Here is an 18,535-nt window from a genome sequence, read left to right on the forward strand (position 1 = left end):
TGAGGCATGCTGAGAAGGGCTTTATTTTCTTTTGACTTCCCGGGCTAACGCTGTGAGGGTAGATGTGCTCTTCTCTCCCGAGGAATAAACACATCAATTAGACCACTTCCTGCTCCCTTTGCAATGTTTAAACTGTCCTTCCCTCCTTCAGGTTGTGCTTTTCGTGGAAAATGGAGCACTAAGGCGGGTTCCGTTTAGTTCTTTTGTCACCTGGACTATTAAAAGGAAAGCTAATTTTCACCACAGAGACAACAGTGAATTTCAGTGAAACTGCAGATTCAAGTAGGTACTGTTTGTGAAAATTCAAGGCATTATTTTGTCACTTCATGTATGAATTTACTGTCACAGGCATTAATTCTAAATTTCTGATATTTGAAAATATGTTGTAAAATGTAATAGATGAATATGTAATTAAAAATACACAATTCTTGTATTCTTCATAACTAGTTTTCCTGTGTCAATCATTCATGCTGATACTGATAACTATGATATCTACTCATACTGATACTGGTAACTATGGTAGCAGGAAAACTGAAAGGTTACCCAATATATATTTATCTATGATTTGCATTTAGCAGACGCGACTCTATCCAGAGCGACTCTATGGTAGGCAGTTTTTTGTTAGCTTTGATTACAACTGAGTTAAGTGGCTACTTGGTCATTTCTTAGAAGGTGCTATATCCCAGGATGGAGGTAGTGCAGACTGTCACTGTTCTCAAACACAAGGTGCTCAGTTTAAGTATCTCAGAATCGCAACGTAACAGCACAATTCACATTTTTCACTACTGAAGGAACATCAAAGCTTTCAGCCCTGTGGTCTTCTTGTTAGCAGGAGCAAACTGCGACGGTGTCATTTTGGGGGAGATGTTCTATGAGCCAATCACACTGTGCTTGAGGCAGTGGCTTTCTGTTATATTCTATCAATCGCATGAGTATGAGTATGGGTGTGTGTGTGTGTGTGTGTGTGTGTGTGTGTGTGTGAGAGAGACAAACACACAGGCACACAGAGTGTGACAGAATTATTTTTTTTGTTTGATTGACAGTGCACTATTCTTGCCACCGTATTTTTTTAAATTCATAATTAAATTCACAGTTGTTGAATTTTCTCATTTGCCAGCTATGCTGGCATGTACAGGAATGCAATTCATAGTAATGAAGTCGTCTGAATTCAATTAAATTCAGTCTGAATGAACTGAGAGATACAGGATCACCAGGAAAGAGGGAAATGGAGAGAGAAGGTAAAGACTGACTACATGAGACCCAACACGGAAGAGGCCATAGAAGGGGGAATAGGGAGGAATCTGTCTCATTTAAATTCAGAGGGTGTGTTGGGCCATACAGCCAACTGCAAAATGCAGAACACAACCCCAGAAAAGCCAGGCAGAGAAGTCCACTGAACAATCTGAAAAGGCTCATCCCCTTCCCTTCACGTGCTCCCTCATCTTATTACGGCGATCTCAAGCTACGAGCATCGCTGCAGATAAGGTAACAAATTTGTCAGACAGTCATTTTGTTATGTCTCCTTTCCTCTGACGGCAATCTCAGAGGACACACAAAAAAAGAAAAAGAAAAACTGGGATGTACTCTGGGCAAAAAGATTGTCAGATCACTACCGTTCTTGTCATTCACCCCCCCCCCCCCCCCCTCCTGACAGCGTGGTAGGTCACACCGGGTAACACACAGTCAGCCAGCAATCGCAGGAACAAAAGAAAGCAAAAAGAAAGCAGAGAGGGCCGAGGTTAGATGGAGAACGCAGATGCCCTTCTCCTTCCTCTGCTATCTACCCCCCCCCCCCCCCCCCCCAGACCCACAATTAACCCCCGCTTCCCTTTTCTTCCCCGAGTCAGTAATTAGAAACATGTCATTTCCTGCCGTGGGACTGAAGCTGGCTCGCCTTTAATTACGCAGAAGCCTGCGTGGCCACGGCTGTCCCCGCTCGCTGGAGCTTGGTGACAGGGGGTCAGGGTGGGACACCGGGGGTCGGGGGGGGGGGGGGGGAGGAGGGGGGCGAGCTCTCTCCGTGCTTCGCCTCACGGAACCTCAGTGAAACAAGCCGCCGATTGGATTCCGACATCAGGGGGAGGAGCCTGGGTCTCGTCCCTGCCCTTGTGACGGCATGTGCCGATCACTTTGGCGCCATCGACGGGACACGACAGGCCACCGACCGTCACTCGCTGTCAGCTTCTGTCACTTCCTGTCCAGGCCTCTACGAGGGTGACGGGAGCGGGCTCAGGGCGGCGAGGGAGGATTGAGAGCTACGCCGAGCGGCCGACAGCAGCCGGGGGGACACGTACGGCACATTCAGAACCCAGCTGTCAGACTCTGACTCAGCCTGTCAAGCTGGGGTAAAGAGTCACTTTGTCTGAGTAACACCAGCGGCTTCAAAAAAATAGAATAAATAAACCGGCAGGCACTTTTCACAAATTTGAGGTTCTTCTTTCAGCCAGGCTTTTAAGTTACTGCATCTCAACATAATGGCCATCAGAGCTGCTTCCTTCTCATTAGCAGACTCTGCAAAGCCTCGGATTGGGGAGAGACGGGGGGGGGATGGAGACATCAGCGGTAATGCGCGATACTACTGAACAATAGGAGCCGGGACCCGCACCGATGGGGCCGCCTTGCCGAGTGAATGAGGGAGTAATTGCGGAGTGCGGATGAGGGGAGATTGAGTATCTGCCTGTCTGCGAGAGCCCGTAATGGGGGGGGGGGGGGCACTTCAGCGGGGTGCGGACGGGCTTGGCGGCGGAATTTAAATTCCCTGCCTTTTTACCACCCCCTCCCCGCCTGTGAGGGCTGTTTACAACACTGACCTCATCCACCCAGACAAAACCCCCCCCCCCCCCCATCCCTCATCCGCCCCCAAAAAACCCCATAAAGCTCCGCTACAGCTGTGAACGAACTGGACCCTGCCAACACCCCTCCGCCCCCCCTACCTACCCCCCATCAATGCCTCACTGAGCAACTCCCCCGTCCCGGCACCGGTGTCCCTCGGACTCATGGGAGAATTCGCAGACACAGACCCCTGCTCCAGTAAACGTGTCCTTGTTGAATGTTCACGCTCTGTGGCATTCTGTCAGCACAGGCTGTTTATATTCTGCTTACAAGCGCTTACTGAACTGTAAGGCATGTTTACCATATAATCGCATAACAGTATAGGATTTCACTAAATACAGAGCCCCCCCCCACCAAATGCTTCAGGTATGCACCAGCACAGGCATAAGGATGCTCTTCACACATTGCCTCTTACCCTGTTCACACATTTACCCACACTGGGCCAGTTATTAATTTGCCAATTCTTCTCACTCATCGGTTGCTTTAATATTTTATTAGTCATGTAATATTTACAGAGCCTGTTTACTAATAACAATGTGTTTTAGTGCTGTGCTGAGCAGCACGTTAGCCTGGAAAATGCAGAGCCTTGAAACTCCAGGCAGAAGGGTTTTTAGAACATATTACACCCACTCCCTTCTTTTTTTAAAGTGATCCTTATTTTGGATGACGCTTGCAAGCATTCTGCCCAGCTTTCACATTATGAAACTAATTTGCCATGTTAAGGTAGAACATTAGCATCCAGCTAGAGATTCCAAGCCATGACCCTCCAGACTCCAACTACTCCAGCTCTTCAATCGATCGTCACACCCTGGTCCAGTAAATGACCCTAATACTTCAGCGTCCTCTACTACAAATCTGGTGCTAAACTTGCCCATCTGCCCATCTGCCCATCTACGTACGCTTCTCAGCATTGTGGAGTCAGCATTCAGCAGACGCATACATACATCTGTGTGTCCAACAGTGTTCTGACCTCTCAGTGCACACAGTACAGCAGGTGAGTACAAGAGTTTAACAGTGAGTACAGCTCTTTAAAGCCAAATATAAGCGTGCAAAGATGAGGACATTTGTACAGTTAAGCACATGTGTGAACACAGGGATGCAATAAGGGGTTCAGGTGTAAAAAGATGTTTTAACAGCTGTGTGAAGGTGCTTCCAGGTGTGTGAAGTGGAGTACAGGTGTGCGCAGGTGGTTAAAAGTGTGTGAAGCAGAGTACGGGTGTCTGAAGGTGCTTCCAGGTGCGTGTAGCGGAGCAGTCGTATGTGAAGGTGGTTAAAGGTGTGGAAATGTGAGTACAGGGGTCTGAAGGTGGTTAAAGGTGTGTAAACGTGAGTATAGGTGTGTGAAGGTGGTTAAAGGTGTGTAAACGTGAGTTAGGGGTCTGAAGGTGCTTAAAGGTGTGTAAACGTGAGTTAGGGGTCTGAAGGTGGTTAAAGGTGTGTAAACGTGAGTTAGGGGTCTGAAGGTGGTTAAAGGTGTGTAAACGTGAGTTAGGGGTCTGAAGGTGGTTAAAGGTGTGTAAACGTGAGTATAGGTGTGTGAAGGTGTGTAAAGGTGAGCACAGCGCAGGGGGAAGGCGCCGGGTCCTACCGTGGACGGTGAGCGTGGCCGATGCCTCCGCCTTGCCCACCATGTTCTCCGCCACGCAGGTGTAGGAGCCCACGTCCGCCGACGTCACACGCCGCACCTTCAGCGTGTGGTCCTCCCGGATCTCGAACCTGGAGCCGCAGAAAGGTGCCGCGCGATCAGAACCACATGCGGAACAGGAACAGCTTTTGGGGTGGCGGTGTAGCATAGTGGTTAAGGAACGGAACTCGTAACTGAAAGGTTGCTAATTCGATTCCCTGCTGGAACACTGCTGCTGTACCCTTAGGCAAGGTACTTAACCCACAACTCCCTCAGTAAATATCCAGCAGAATAAACGGATAACATTAAGTCTAATAAGATAAGTCTGCTAATAATGTAATGTAACAGAGACATACAGACGCAGGGAATGAGCGCTCCCGCCCGGTACCCACCTCCCTTTGGGCAGGTCCCCGTCCTCCTTCCTCCAGCGCACCGTGGGGACCGGGTCGCCCCGGGCCTCGCACCGGAACTCCACGCTCGAGTCCACCAGAACCACCTGGCTGCTGGGTCTCTTCACGAAGCTGGGCCGCTCTGCAAATGGGACACACACCGCCACCACCGTTAGCTGCCCATCGGGGGGGCACCCGCACCCGCGCCCGTGCCCGCACCCTCTCCCTCTCCCTCTCCCGCCAGGCCAATCTCAAAGGTCGGCCGCCGGTCATCCTATCCTTGGCTCGCAGTACAGTTAGGAGCTGAACTGAACGGGGAATAGCAGTCTGTGAAATGTGAGAGGATCTTTATCCAGCTGCCCCCCCCCCCCATCTTAATTCCCCAAAGCAGAAACGCTCACGCCCAGGCCGGTCCAGGGGGACCACTTAGAGGATTTCCTAATTCTTCTAATGTGCCTTTTTCCCTCCAATGTTTGTTTTTTAATATTTCCCTGGGATCAAAAATTCCTTCGCTCTGCATATTCTGACCCCAGATTCAAATCCCCAAACAGAGACGACCAAGAAGGAAAAAAAAAAAAAAAAGCCTTAATAAAACTACATTCGGGTCTCTCCAGCTCCAGTACACTGCGGCCTTTATTCAAACCGCCCCCCCCCCCACACGCCCCCAGGACATTTCCACCAATCTGTTTCTTCCATCAGTGCTGTTATTCTGTTATCATTCATTTTTATTCTTTTATTACAGATATCTGCGCCGAGGCACTCGGCAGGCCGGCGGCTGTGGAGGGAACTCTGGAGAGGCGGGAGGAAGAGGAAGCGAAGTGGACAGCTCTGAGGCCAGCGGTCTGGGTCAGGGCAGCTGCTTCGGTGCCGGGACGGCTGAACCGGGGTCAGCTTTCTCATGTGGTGAAACAAGCCACAGCTGGGCGCCGTAGGGGAGGGGTAACAGGAAGCCAGGGGACCCCACGACCATATATGGGAAAGGGTCCTTCTTGTGCAATACTTTTCATTAGCCGCACGGACCAGAACAGAAAATCAAAGAGGCGGGCCTCTCTTTGATCATGCAGGCACGCAGACATGTCTGAACATTTGATTCCCCGTTTTCTTTGAGGACAAACGGACGGACGGACCGACAGGCGGACAGGCGTCGCCACATACCCAGCACGGTGAGCTCGGCGATCTCGCTCTCCCGCTCGCCCACCATGTTGGTCCCCACGCAGACGTACTTCCCGGCGTCACTCTTCCTGGCGTTGGTGATCATCAGCTTCCCACCGCGGATCTGAGAGACAGGGGAAAAAGGCAAGCGAGGAGGAGAGGAGAGAGAGAGGGAGAGGGAGGAGAGAAAAGAGAGAGAGAGGGAGAAAGATGGAGAGAGACGAGAGACGGAGGGAGAGAGAGAGAGTGAGAGGAGGAGAGAGTGAGAGAGAAGGGGAGCATGAGAAACAATATTAAGAATAAGTACCCAGCATGCCCCAGAGCATACAAACCTTCTACAAGTTAAAAAGATATTGAAATAAGGTTGTGTGCCTTTGATCTCAGGAGTTAGATCATACATTCAATTACTGGTCCATGTGAAGTTGTGTCAGCAATGGACTGAGCAAAACAGAGGAGGAAGGCTGTGGCGTGTTAAGAGCCATCATTCCTAAACCTTTTTTTCCCGCTGAGGATGAGAGAGGAAATGGCAGAAACAGTTTAACCTTGCACAGTAAACTGTTTGTGTCTTTCCAGCTGTCCCTCCAGTTTGGAACGCGAAGGAGGTCATTTCACTTTGTCTATCAACTGTCAGACCAACTCGGACAAGACCCAGCTGAGACCCACTGCAGTACCCTCACACACCACTAGGGCTGTTCTGTACCATCCTGTGCACGCTCAGTGAATGTATAGCTCAGTCGCCTCTGTGGCTATGCTAAACAAGTTTGGTCAATACTGTCATAATCATATTGGCAGGGCGGGATGCTCGACTACTTTTTTTTAATGTGAAAATCAATAATTGATCTTCTAAATACTCCTCTTAAACTAATCGTGCATTGGTAATGCAGTGCAGCCGCGGTTTTGCATGTGGAGCGGCGGTTACTTCCCCTGAGGGCCTTCATCAGAGGCCAGGTGAGTCACTTTGTTGAGAGGCACTCAACAGCACTGCAGATCGCAATCAGTCTCACCTGTCAGCCCCTGCGGCCCTGCCAATCACAGGTGAGCCGAGACAACGGCAGCCGCAGCCCCACTGATCTCCACGCACCACAGAAGCTTAGAAATCACATTAGGTGCTTCATCCCACAGACCAGCTCCTCAACCCAGTGACTGTAACGGACACCTTCACTGTAAGAGCCTGGGGGGCTCAACAGGAAAACATGACACACATGAATGATAAAGAGACACTGACCTTCACCCCGAAAATCCTGACATGCGAGGTCGAATATACTGGTAGGACTATTCACCTTATTCAATTTTATGCAGAGTCTTACTGACTTCAGTTCAATGTTGTCAAAATACCATTTGATTTAGAATGATGTAAAAGTAACAACACATAATATGCAGTTTTCAAAATATTTAGAAAACATCCAGCTAAAACAATTTAATGTGTAGCGTAATGTAATATAAGAAAAAAGGAATACCAGGGTGGGAATCAGACTGTACATTTTCCCCAACTATCAGAGTTCAGAATAACTGCATAACGAATGCATTGCTTAAGAGTGTGGAGCACGCAGAAATCACATATACTCTATCTGTCCTGGGTGAATCCCGTCTGTGTTTAAAGCTACGAGGATCACTGCCAATGTCACAGCCAATTAACTGCCTGAAACACTGAGCCCCTCTACGCTGAACTGATACAGATAACCAGAGCTCTTTTGGGAAACTTCTGACAGTTCCACTGCGGGGCCGAAATCTTATAAAAATCATTACGCAGGAGCTTTCTAATAAAAAAAGGATAAAGGGAAGCTAGGATGCTGAAATTAGTTTTCAAAGGCAAGCTTTTCTCCCTTTCATTCTTGGAGTCATACCATAGTTTTGGAAAATTCCAGAGCGTCACTGTGTGCATGTGTGAATGCATTTTACTGCCTACTGCCTGAACACATTCTACATCATTACAACATAGTGGCTGTAAACAGAATGTTACCACTGTGCAGAAACACAAAGAACCCCAACTCCTTTGAACAGGGTTCTTCAGATGTTCCCTAAATTCCAGAACATTCCATTTGCCTTCATGGCCAATTTCTGTATTCACTCAAACACTGCTTGCAGGGTTGTGCCACCTACTACTGTGAAAGCTATGTCACTTTCTTAACTGATGTTTTTTTCCCATGAAGGCGATCCTCGCATTTCTGCTCTTGAGTTTATGACCGTTTGCTGCCCCAGCTGTTGGAGAAATGAACACTGCCTCCTGACCGTTACCTGACCGCTCTGCAGATGGACTAATTTCAGTTAGATCCAGGTCATTACTTCACCGTGACTTAACTTCAGGGGAGCCGAATAGCCGCTTTACTGTAAAACACTCTTTCCCCGTGGGAGAAGGCAAGCACCACCAAATCGCCGACAAATAAGGAAGAAATGTGCTCACAAAGAGACAGACACACAGACACGCTGGCAGACTGGATGGGGATAAACGCACACAGATGCGTGGAGCTGTCATATTTGGGCAGACGAAGCATGTCCTTCAAAGTCTCGTGGCTACCGTCTGAAAGAGGAAGGCCTAATTAGGAGCCTGGCGAGGATGAAAAGAAAGTCCCTTTGTGCTGCTTCCTGCCCCCTCCCGACGCCTCCCTTTCACCAAAGCGGAGCGATCGGGCCTGTCCATCAGAGAGCGCTACACGGGAGATAAAGGAAGAGTAGCAGCTTTGTATCACAAATTAACAGCAGCGTACCATGCGGGTGCTGTCTCCATTCTACTCTCCCTGAAGCTTAATCACACTGGTGCACGCACACAGGCAAGACCACATGCACACATACACATACAGATACACACACGCGCACACATACAGATACACACACACATGCACACATACACATACAGATACACACACACATGCACACATACACATACAGATACACACACACGCGCACACATACAGATACACACACACGCGCACACATACAGATACACACACACATGCACACATACACATACAGATACACACACACATGCACACATACACATACAGATACACACACACGCGCACACATACAGATACACACACACATGCACACATACACATACAGATACACACACACGCGCACACATACAGATACACACACACATGCACACATACACATACAGACACACACACACATGCACACATACACATACAGATACACACACACGCGCACACATACAGATACACACACACGCGCACACATACAGATACACACACACATGCACACATACACATACAGACACACACACACATGCACACATACACATACAGATACACACACACGCGCACACATACAGATACACACACACGCGCACACATACAGATACACACACACATGCACACATACACATACAGATACACACACACGCGCACACATACAGATACACACACACATGCACACATACACATACAGATACACACACACATGCACACATACACATACAGACACACACACACATGCACACATACACATACAGATACACACACACGCGCGCACAGAAACACAGAGACAGAGGCACACAAGCAAGGCATGCATGCACATACACAGGAGCATGAAGTATGTGTGCGCGTGTATGTGTATGCGTGTCCATCTGTGCATTTATATCCTTGTGTGTGTGCGTGTGCGTGTGCGTGTGCGTGTGCGTGTGTGTGTGTGAGAGAGAGAGAGAGAGAGAGAGAAGGGGAGGAGTGAATTGCAGGTGCTTCAAAAGCAGCCTGATGTGTGTAAAGAATGCTGATGACAGGGATTCTGAGGGTGTGGTGTCTTTGTTCTCTCAGGTGCAGAGACAGATTACAGGTCCCAGCGCCACTGCCCTGGGAGAACAAACAAACAAACAAACAAACAAACAAACAAACACACACACACACACACACACACACACACACACACACACACTTACTTCAATAACTCCATGCTTGACAAAGCAGCTTTCCGTGAGTCCGAAAGTGACGGCTGAACCCGGCGACAGGTATGATTTGATTCAATCTGAAGCAGATTATGTGCTTGTTTCTTTTAATCACGCCGTGCAACTGCCAGGCGTAAGACTTTAATCTTCCAGGGGGCTGCTAGCGGGCAGAGAGTGGGCCGCAGCGAGAGATTCTCCTGTTACAGAGTCTGAGTTCAGCTCATGCCCTGAGCAAACCCCCTCTGGAAATGCTGCTCAGCCATGTGCAGAGCCGGCCAGCAACCATAAATCGCTGCCTTTCCTTGGGTAATTATGAGCAGATTTATCAGTTTTATTGAACATAATGGTCCCAAAAAGAGCCAGTTTTTTTCACGTGGATAAAGAGACAAGGTATTTTTTAAATCCCCAAAGGAATTGCACACAGCTTTGCGGTGCTGAGCTGAAGAACCATCGGTTTTCTTTTGAGATATTGCTTGAACATGTGCCGTTTTTTCCTTGGCGCTCGGCGGTTTGGTTATCTATCAGTTTCACCTGAGCTGACCGCCCTGCCTGTTGCAAAGAGCTGTGGAGTGCATTTATCCTTTCCTTAATATAACTGAAAGGTGGGGACGGGTGGGCTGGGGGGAGAAGACAAATGTGCGCAAATGGCTAAATAAGTTTAGCCACAGAGCGCTAATGACACGGAGCGTGGACTTTATGGGCGTGCGTTCACGGTAATGAATGACTTGGGCCAGACGGGCAGAGAGCAAGGCCTTAGCCATCAGAAGAGCGTCCTCTCTAATATGCATGTTGCGTTGCAGATGGAGAATGTGCTGCACACATTTCTGCCCCTCTTCAAAGCGCCCGTTCCTCACCCCCCCCCCCTTCACCCTCCCTCCTCCCACCCTCGTTAGCGCGGGCGCCGACTTGGATGCCCTGCTCCGGCCCCGTCGGTTTGATTAAAAACAATGACCTTATGCGGGCCCCTCCTTAAAAACAAACGCATTAAACCGAAGTGCCACACCTCGTTAAGAACGGTCCCGGGACTGGCAAGGTCGGACCTCTTTAACGAGGGGGGGGAGGTAGGTGTGATTGATACCTCGGCTCCTCCCACCACGCTCTTAATTAAGAAAGACTAATTGGTAGCTGCGCCTCAGAGAGCTCGATAAATCAGAGGCTTGTGGCTTGCGGCCGCAGAGGGCCGCCGAGCTGAACTTTCCCTCCTCCGCGCACGCTGATTTCTGCTGAGCTGCAGACCCTTCCTCCTCCACACCTCCCGCATTTACTGCCTTATTTCACACGCCACCCGAAAGGATCTTTAATCAGAGTTCACTTATGTAATTAATGGGGCCTGACTGATTGTATGCAGAGCTCATTAAGTGTTAAAACAGATGCAGTAGCTGCCGTTGACTTGGCGTGCGCTATTTGTAACGTGCTGTCACAAATGTATGTGTTTTGTGTGTGTGTGTGTGTGTGTGTGTATACACACAAAAAGTAATTTGGTATCAATGATCAATTTATAGATCACAAGTGAATGAATAGACTGAACTCTCAGGTGCACCCCTCCTTAAAAAATTCCCTCCAGAATCAGTTGCCTTCTGTACTGGCTGTACGGCTGTGGCTTATTTTTGCACTTCTTGCCCCTCTTTTCTCCTTATCGCTACTCTTTCTCTCTCACTCTCTCTCGCTCTTTTTCCACATTCAGCTCTTTTTTCAGTGTAGCAGAGGGCCCAGCTGTCAGATTTGAGCAGTTCTGGTATGAACTGACTGCAGTGGATGAATAGGGGGGCAAAGTGCAGAGGTCAGCGGTGCAGCCCACTATTCAAGCATGCCTCCCTGACTGCTCCAGCAACCCCTAGAATCTCAACAACGCTCAACCTCCTGGTCCAGCCTCCTTTTATACTGTCCAATCACGTTCCACGTTGTCCCCGGTTAACTCCACCCCCGGTCACGCCTCGGCCCTGCCCCTCACCGTGATGCGCTCGTCCCGGTCGTCAATGTTGGCGCCGTCCTTCTTCCAGGAGATGGTGGGCTCGGGGTGCCCGCGGGGGGGCTGGCATTCCATCACCGCCGGCTCGCCCGCCGCCACCATCACGTCCGACGGGTTCTGCCGGAAGTCATCCCGGAGAACTGCGGGAGGGAGAGAGGGAGAGGAAAGGGTTAAAGGCCTGTCTCTGCGCTGGCGTCTGAGAGGAACGATGACAGCACGCTTTGGCACCAGAGGCATCAGACAACAAACCGCTTTGCCAAACGCCCCCAGAAACCCCACAGCAGCAACGCTGCGCACTTTGCTTCCACATTCGGGCACCTAAAAATTCCCCCCGCGTGGCTAGACCGTTACATCACTGTTAGTGTCACTTGCAGGTCATTGTTGGGGCGGAGGCTGTGTTGTGTCAAGCTCACAGGCCGGGGCCCGCGCTTTCAGAAACAATCAACAATAGAGTGGCGCGTGAACGCCGGTGGCACCAAACTGTCACCCTGAGAGCCGAGGCTGTCATTATTCTAAACCGGTCCCGCAGCACGGTCGCAGCGAGGAGTGACAGAGAGGACACGGGAGTTCGCTGTGACACAGAGACTGCGTTGCCGAAGGCTGCCTCCAGCTTGTTGAGCTATCACCCGTTCCTGCAGATAATCACCGGCCTCTAACACAGAGCCAGACGGAGCCCAGCACGCACATGGCAGCATGACACAAACAAGGTCTGCATCCGGCCTGCAGCAGGTCAGAGGTCACGGCCGTGTCAGGAGACGCCTGTGACATCGACACCGCCGCCTGTGAATGCCGGCTCCGCTCAGAGCAAACCCAGACGCAGGGGTGTGAAAGTGTGAAACACGAGACGACGGACACCTCTTGTAGCGTATGTCCCCAAGCTGGTGTTTTTACATTCCCTGTAGGATATCCATGATTCACAAAGAAGACAGGAAGTCTTTTGTCTGTCTCTGATTTTTGACTTGTTTTTGATTTAGAATAATTTGTGCTACCTTGCCAGGATGCTTCAATGGAATGCCTTGTTTTGAGTGTTCCTTTTATAAAGGGCTCACAAAAAAGGGGGGGGGGGGTGTTCAGAAGGACCCCGTTCACACCATCACAGTACCGGGTTCGTGAGAGGGACAGCCAAAAACACACACCATTCTCCCAGACAGATGAAACAGGGTTTTTTCTTCAGTTGGGATGTCGGTTTAACTCCCCTCACACCAGATACACTTGACAAATATTTGCCCCATCTTCAGATTCATGAGTCCTGGAGCTCTGAAGTGAGCAGTAAGCAGAGAGAGCGAGAGAAAAAAAAGAAAAGAATAAACACATCTCACATCTGCTGGTTAATATTTACCGGCCTACTTTATTCTGCAGGCACTGCAATTAGAGGCTAGCGTTTCCTAAGTGTCGTTAACCGATTATAGGAAAACACAGTTCTGTGGCGGCTCTTCATTTGAACAGATTAAAGACCCATCAGTGAGGAAAAATACACCCCAGAAACACGCACACAGCACTGCACAGAGGCAAACAGGGAGAAAACACTGCATTGACCAAATGTGACAACAGGAAATGAATTTCTGAAGACAATGAATGACTTGCGCGAGGCCTCATTTAATCTCGGCACAAGTCGTGAGGACGTTTGCCAGAAAAACGCAACCTGCCACCAGCCCTTTGTTTAACCAATATGCCCCAAGATGAGCTGAGAAGGAAGGCGCAACTCACTGAAGCGGTGAAATTAAACTGCTTCCGTCTCGCCATGTTCAGCCAACTCTGTTATAAGATTTTTTTTTGTTTTTTTTTCACACAGCTGCCAGACTGATGTTGCGAAAGATGGAAAAAAAACTGTCACCAATTTAAGCCAGGGAACCGAGAAATTGGGGAGGAAAAAAAAAACTCGAACACCATCCAGTCCATTTGACTTCATTACAGAGACGTGAAGGCCAGTGATTATTTTCCCAGCCGAGATATACATACTCACAGCCATGACTCTGGGGACAATATGTTCTCATAAATTTGGGAAATTCTCGATCCCCTCCATCTCTCCCCCTCTTCACGGTTAATTGCCCTGCCCCTGTCTTTCCGTTTTTGGCCGTAAATGTGAGACGGACTGCCTGTGCCGTCACTAATCATCTTTCGGCCCGACGTTCAGCAAACAGGGAGGGAGACTCGGGGAAAGGCGCTATAAACAAGCGCAGGGATCTAAGAACAACAAAGGGCCGAGCAGGATAAGGAGGAAGCACATAAATATCCCCTCGCGTTTAAAGACGGCTTCCTAACTTTGAGGGGAAAAAAAATCACGCTGTAAATGCGATTCATTACCGCACTGCAGCTGGATGGCGGTGGTCCGTCCGTAGAGACTCCCTGGAGACTCATTCTGCCGTCGGCGTCGGCTATTAACCGACAGCTAAACTGTCAGGGCAGAAATTGCGCACGCCGATCAACGAGACGGAGAAATACGGCCTTTAAACAGACGGAGAGATACACAGAGGGGCAGCGAGGCAGCGATAAGCTTGCGCCCTCGCTACATAATCCAGGACCCTTCGGTAAATGCCCTCTCAGAGCGGCATTCCCGGACCGGTGAACTTTGACCTCCCCCGGGGCTACCCTGCAGAGGGATGACAAAGTGCGACACGTGCTCGGCAGGTGCGTATCGACTGCAGGTATTTCACTCTGACAGAGTGTGAGGCTCTGCAGATTCTGCACCAGGAGATGGGGGCTACTCTGCACCTGACAGCTGTAGTGCTATTGAAAAGTATTAAAAAGTTCAGCTTCAATCACGGCTCTCATTTCTCCTCTCCCTTTCTGTGTTCGCGCCTTCAAATACACTCCAGATTGGCTGCGAGTGGAGAATTCCACACCTGTTAGCAGGTAAATGAAAAGGGTGAGGACACAGCTGCACTGGCCCTGCAAGCGAAACTGTCTACAGGTTTGTGTGTGTGTGTATGTGCGTGTGTGTGTGTGTGTGTATGTGTTGTGATGAACAGATCCCTCCCACACCTCCCCTGTCATGCGCTGAACCTGGACCCCATCGCCACGGCAACCTCCATCGGCGATCAAAGTGAAGACGCACACCAGGAAACCTGAACTCCTCACGGCCAACAAATTCTTGCCTAAATCCTTTAAGCGCTTAATTGGCCATTACAGAGCTGAGACACCACTTTCTGCTGCTTGTAAGTTCACAGCGTGACACTTTTCCCCCCTTTTTTAAAGAAAGACAGAGAGAGAGAGGAGAGCTGAACTCAACTGCTGGACAGACTGCTCAGTCCATTCAGACAGGAGGTAGGTGTTCCTCCTGTTCTCTCCCCAATTAAGGTGACTCTATTCCAATGTGTCAGATACTCTGACAAACGATTCGAGTTCAGGTGCACTTCCAAGTGGCAGTCAGGATTATATGGTACACATAAGAGTATTAACCTTTAAGATAAATGAGGACCCCTTAAATATATATTTTATATATATCACTTCTTTTTAAAGATATATGTATGTATAGCTGTATTAGATATAAACAACAACCACAACTTCATACAGCCAGCAGCAAATTATCTGCAAGCGGTTACTGCTCTTAAGAGGCATGCATCTTGGCCCTGTACTGATGTCGAAAGAGCAAAGTGCTGTTTATCTCTGGATAAATTCAGCATAATCCAACCACGATTAAGTGTTCTTGTTCTGATTCTTTCCAAGCCTCATTCCAATTGAACATGTTAAACTCTCAGCGTTACGGTCTGCGCAGCAACAGCACAGCAGTGTAGTCTGCTGAAGGTGAACTTCACAGGTCAAAGGTTACGGCTGGCCATTTATAAGCACTGACCTAAGCATGGCGGCAATTAGACAAAGCAAAGGTCCTCTAACCAATGATCCACTTTTGCATATATTTCCCATATCAGAATGTTTTACAGGTCTAAATGTCATCTTTCTCGATTATTTAGACCATGTATGTGATGTATGTAATGAAATACTGATTTCTGTGCTCAGACAGTGTGAGTGTGAGCTTTGTTCCTAACTGCCTTCAGCGTTCAGAATGCACTGTGAAGCTGTTCACAACACCTCTGCCAGTTAGGAACAGATTGACATTCAAATGAGACCAGCTCAGCACAAAATAAATACATGATATCTACTACTTTTTAGAGACTGTGTTTGTGTGTTCAATTGATCAAGAATAGTTTTCACTGAAGTATCAGCAGTGTGATTAGCAGAGAGAGAGATTGATGTTGCTGCATAAGGGCTGGACAGACTGAAATATTTTTGGTTTGTAAACCCGAGGGATTTAAAATTAGCTTCTTTGTCTTTTTCCATATTAAAACAAATGAAAGGCATATATAATGTGTTCTATAATATACCTATATAGAACATTTCATATAATGTTCATGAATAATTAATATGATGGATGCACAGATGCAAACATATAAGCATAAATAACAGGCCTGCTTATTTGCATACCATCTGGAATGCTTTGTGATAATCCGAAGGCACCGCGATTCCAAACATAAAGCGTGCAGATCACAGCGTGCAGAGAGCGGGCCCTCACCCTGCTCTGCCACACGTCCGCAGCAGAGGGGCGGTGCGTTTCGCTGGCTGGTAACAGCGCTCTGAGCGCTCACCGCGGGGCTCCGGCCTCCAGCGGCGCGCTGTAAAGGCATTCCTGCACGTGCACTCGCGTTCCCTGAGAGTGTGAGCAGCTTTACTGCGGGGCGAGAGCCCGGGACGCCTGCCGCCCCTGCTGCGTACACCAGCGCCACACACAGAGCCCCACACAGACCCCCGCTCCTCCTCACCCCTCGCCTCCTGTCTCAAACACCCCCCCACTCACCAACGTGCTGCTGACACAACCGTCATCCCACCCTGAACATCTGCTCCATTCCTGGCATCGCCAGTGAGAAACTGTGATCCAGAGAGTCGGGGAGAGAGAAACCACCCTGATGTACCTGTACCTTCACCTGCAAGTCCAAGCGTCTCATTGCAGACCAGCATTGCAATGGTTAACCTGCTTCTCATTTTAGACTGAAACCGGAGGCTCTGCCCAATGCCTCCCCCCTCAAAAGGATGCCCTCTGAGGGTAGGCCTGTCCCTCTTTCCTCCATGGTATTATTCCATCCCCTGACCTGCTGCATGCTGTTCTGTGTGTGTCAGGGGGAGTGAGCCAGCATCATCTCTCTGTCCCTCCACGTCCCTCATGCGAGGCTGCAGCTGTTCCCTCTGCAGTAATGTTTCCTGGGTCTTTCGGGGAGGAGCCGAATCGTGAGGGGGGCCTTGGGCCTTGTGTCGAACACCTCTTTTTAATCAAAACAGCATTCCCTCGGTTCCTTATCTCCCAGTGAAATACTTGAACAAGTGTCATATTTTTTTTAGGACATTCAAGTTTCTTTTTTAAGAACTTAGGAATTATGTAACTCAATGTTTCTTCAGAAGATCAAAGTTCTTCAGAAATACATCTGGGAAGGTATAATAAATATATATGTAACACTTGCTTACTGTTGATAAGGACAATGCTCTGTTGTTAGATTGAATTGAGGTAATAATGGAATTCTGGAATTATTTATTCTGTGGCGATAAGTACATTTCAGCTGCAGTTAATGACTCTCGGTTCAAAAATGCCTTTTATTTTAAAGGTCCACCTGAAGCGGTTCTCTGAAGAATTATCAGAAGTTCAGCTCACAACTGTCAAAGCTCGGAAGTAATTTTGTTTTCAGAAAACAATGTCAACAAGAATTCAACAATGAACCCACGTCCTAGCCTGGATACATTGAGGCTGAAACCTGTCCTGTGTCAACTGCGTCTCTCTCTGTCCTCCACCGCAGATAGCGCTCTCTCTCTCGTCTTTCCATAGCACAGAATCACAGTCGTCTCGCTGTCCAACTGCAGCCTGCAAGCTTCCTCAGGCAGGAACTTCAGGGCTGACAAATAACACTAGAGTGCACAGTAGCACACGAGCGCTGCACGCAGGCTAACACAATTATCCATTATCGTCTCCCATACAGTAGGACTCCATTAACAAGGTAGGCCACTGCCAGTCGCCGCTCTCCCAAAAAATTCATGGGTTACGTCTTCGCCCCTGTACTTTTCTCCAGGGGGAAATTGAAAACAGATGCCGAAATGTCAAATTAAAATGAGATTCCCGGGCTGTGCCTCCGACATTAATGAAAATGAAGACTTAATTCCGCACACAAGCCAGAGAGGGATGATCAAATGAGCTTTGTTAGGAGGAAATTAAATGGATTACTTTAAGCTTCCACCCAAATCTTCACAAGTATTAAAAAAGGCCCATCGGGGAGCTGGAGCTTTGTACAAAAGCACAGGAAGAAAAAAAAAACACTGAAAAAAACACAGCGTTTGTGTTCCAGTATCCAAGGCTCACTCTGAAACCAGAGGTTATCTTTCTATATTAGAGAGGAGGACAGAGAAGAAAGAGAGGGAGAGGAGGAGACGAGGAGTGGTGGAGGAAAACATTTCATTTCAGCGTGTCACTCACCCAGGCAACGAGCACACTTCTGCTTCTGATGAACAGGACAAATTTCCCTCGTTTGAGCCGACACGTCGGCCAGAGGAGCAAAGTCGTAAATAACGGGAGGGGATTAAAGCCAGAGCGGAAAACGCTACAGGAACAGTGAGAAAGTACCAAGCGGCTAATCGCTGCCAGATTGCTCCGACTGTTTCAGTTCTTTCTTCTCCATCTTTTTCTTTTTTTC

General features: G+C 48.8%; 1 protein-coding gene across 1 annotated transcript in view; it reads right to left on the bottom strand.

Moving 5' to 3' along the window:
• robo1 (roundabout, axon guidance receptor, homolog 1 (Drosophila)) overlaps window positions 1-18,535 on the bottom strand; it is a 325,278-nt gene that overhangs the window by 47,258 nt on the left and 259,485 nt on the right. Inside the window, exons 5-8 of the mRNA XM_036536220.1 lie at window positions 11,850-12,007; window positions 6,001-6,121; window positions 4,849-4,987; window positions 4,421-4,548 (exon numbers count right to left, since the gene is read on the bottom strand). Of these exons, the coding sequence (XP_036392113.1) occupies window positions 4,421-4,548; window positions 4,849-4,987; window positions 6,001-6,121; window positions 11,850-12,007 (546 nt within the window). The remainder of the gene's footprint in view (window positions 1-4,420; window positions 4,549-4,848; window positions 4,988-6,000; window positions 6,122-11,849; window positions 12,008-18,535) is intronic.

The sequence above is a fragment of the Megalops cyprinoides genome, chromosome 9, assembly GCF_013368585.1.
Source record: "Megalops cyprinoides isolate fMegCyp1 chromosome 9, fMegCyp1.pri, whole genome shotgun sequence".
NCBI classification, from domain to species: Eukaryota; Metazoa; Chordata; class Actinopteri; order Elopiformes; family Megalopidae; genus Megalops; species Megalops cyprinoides.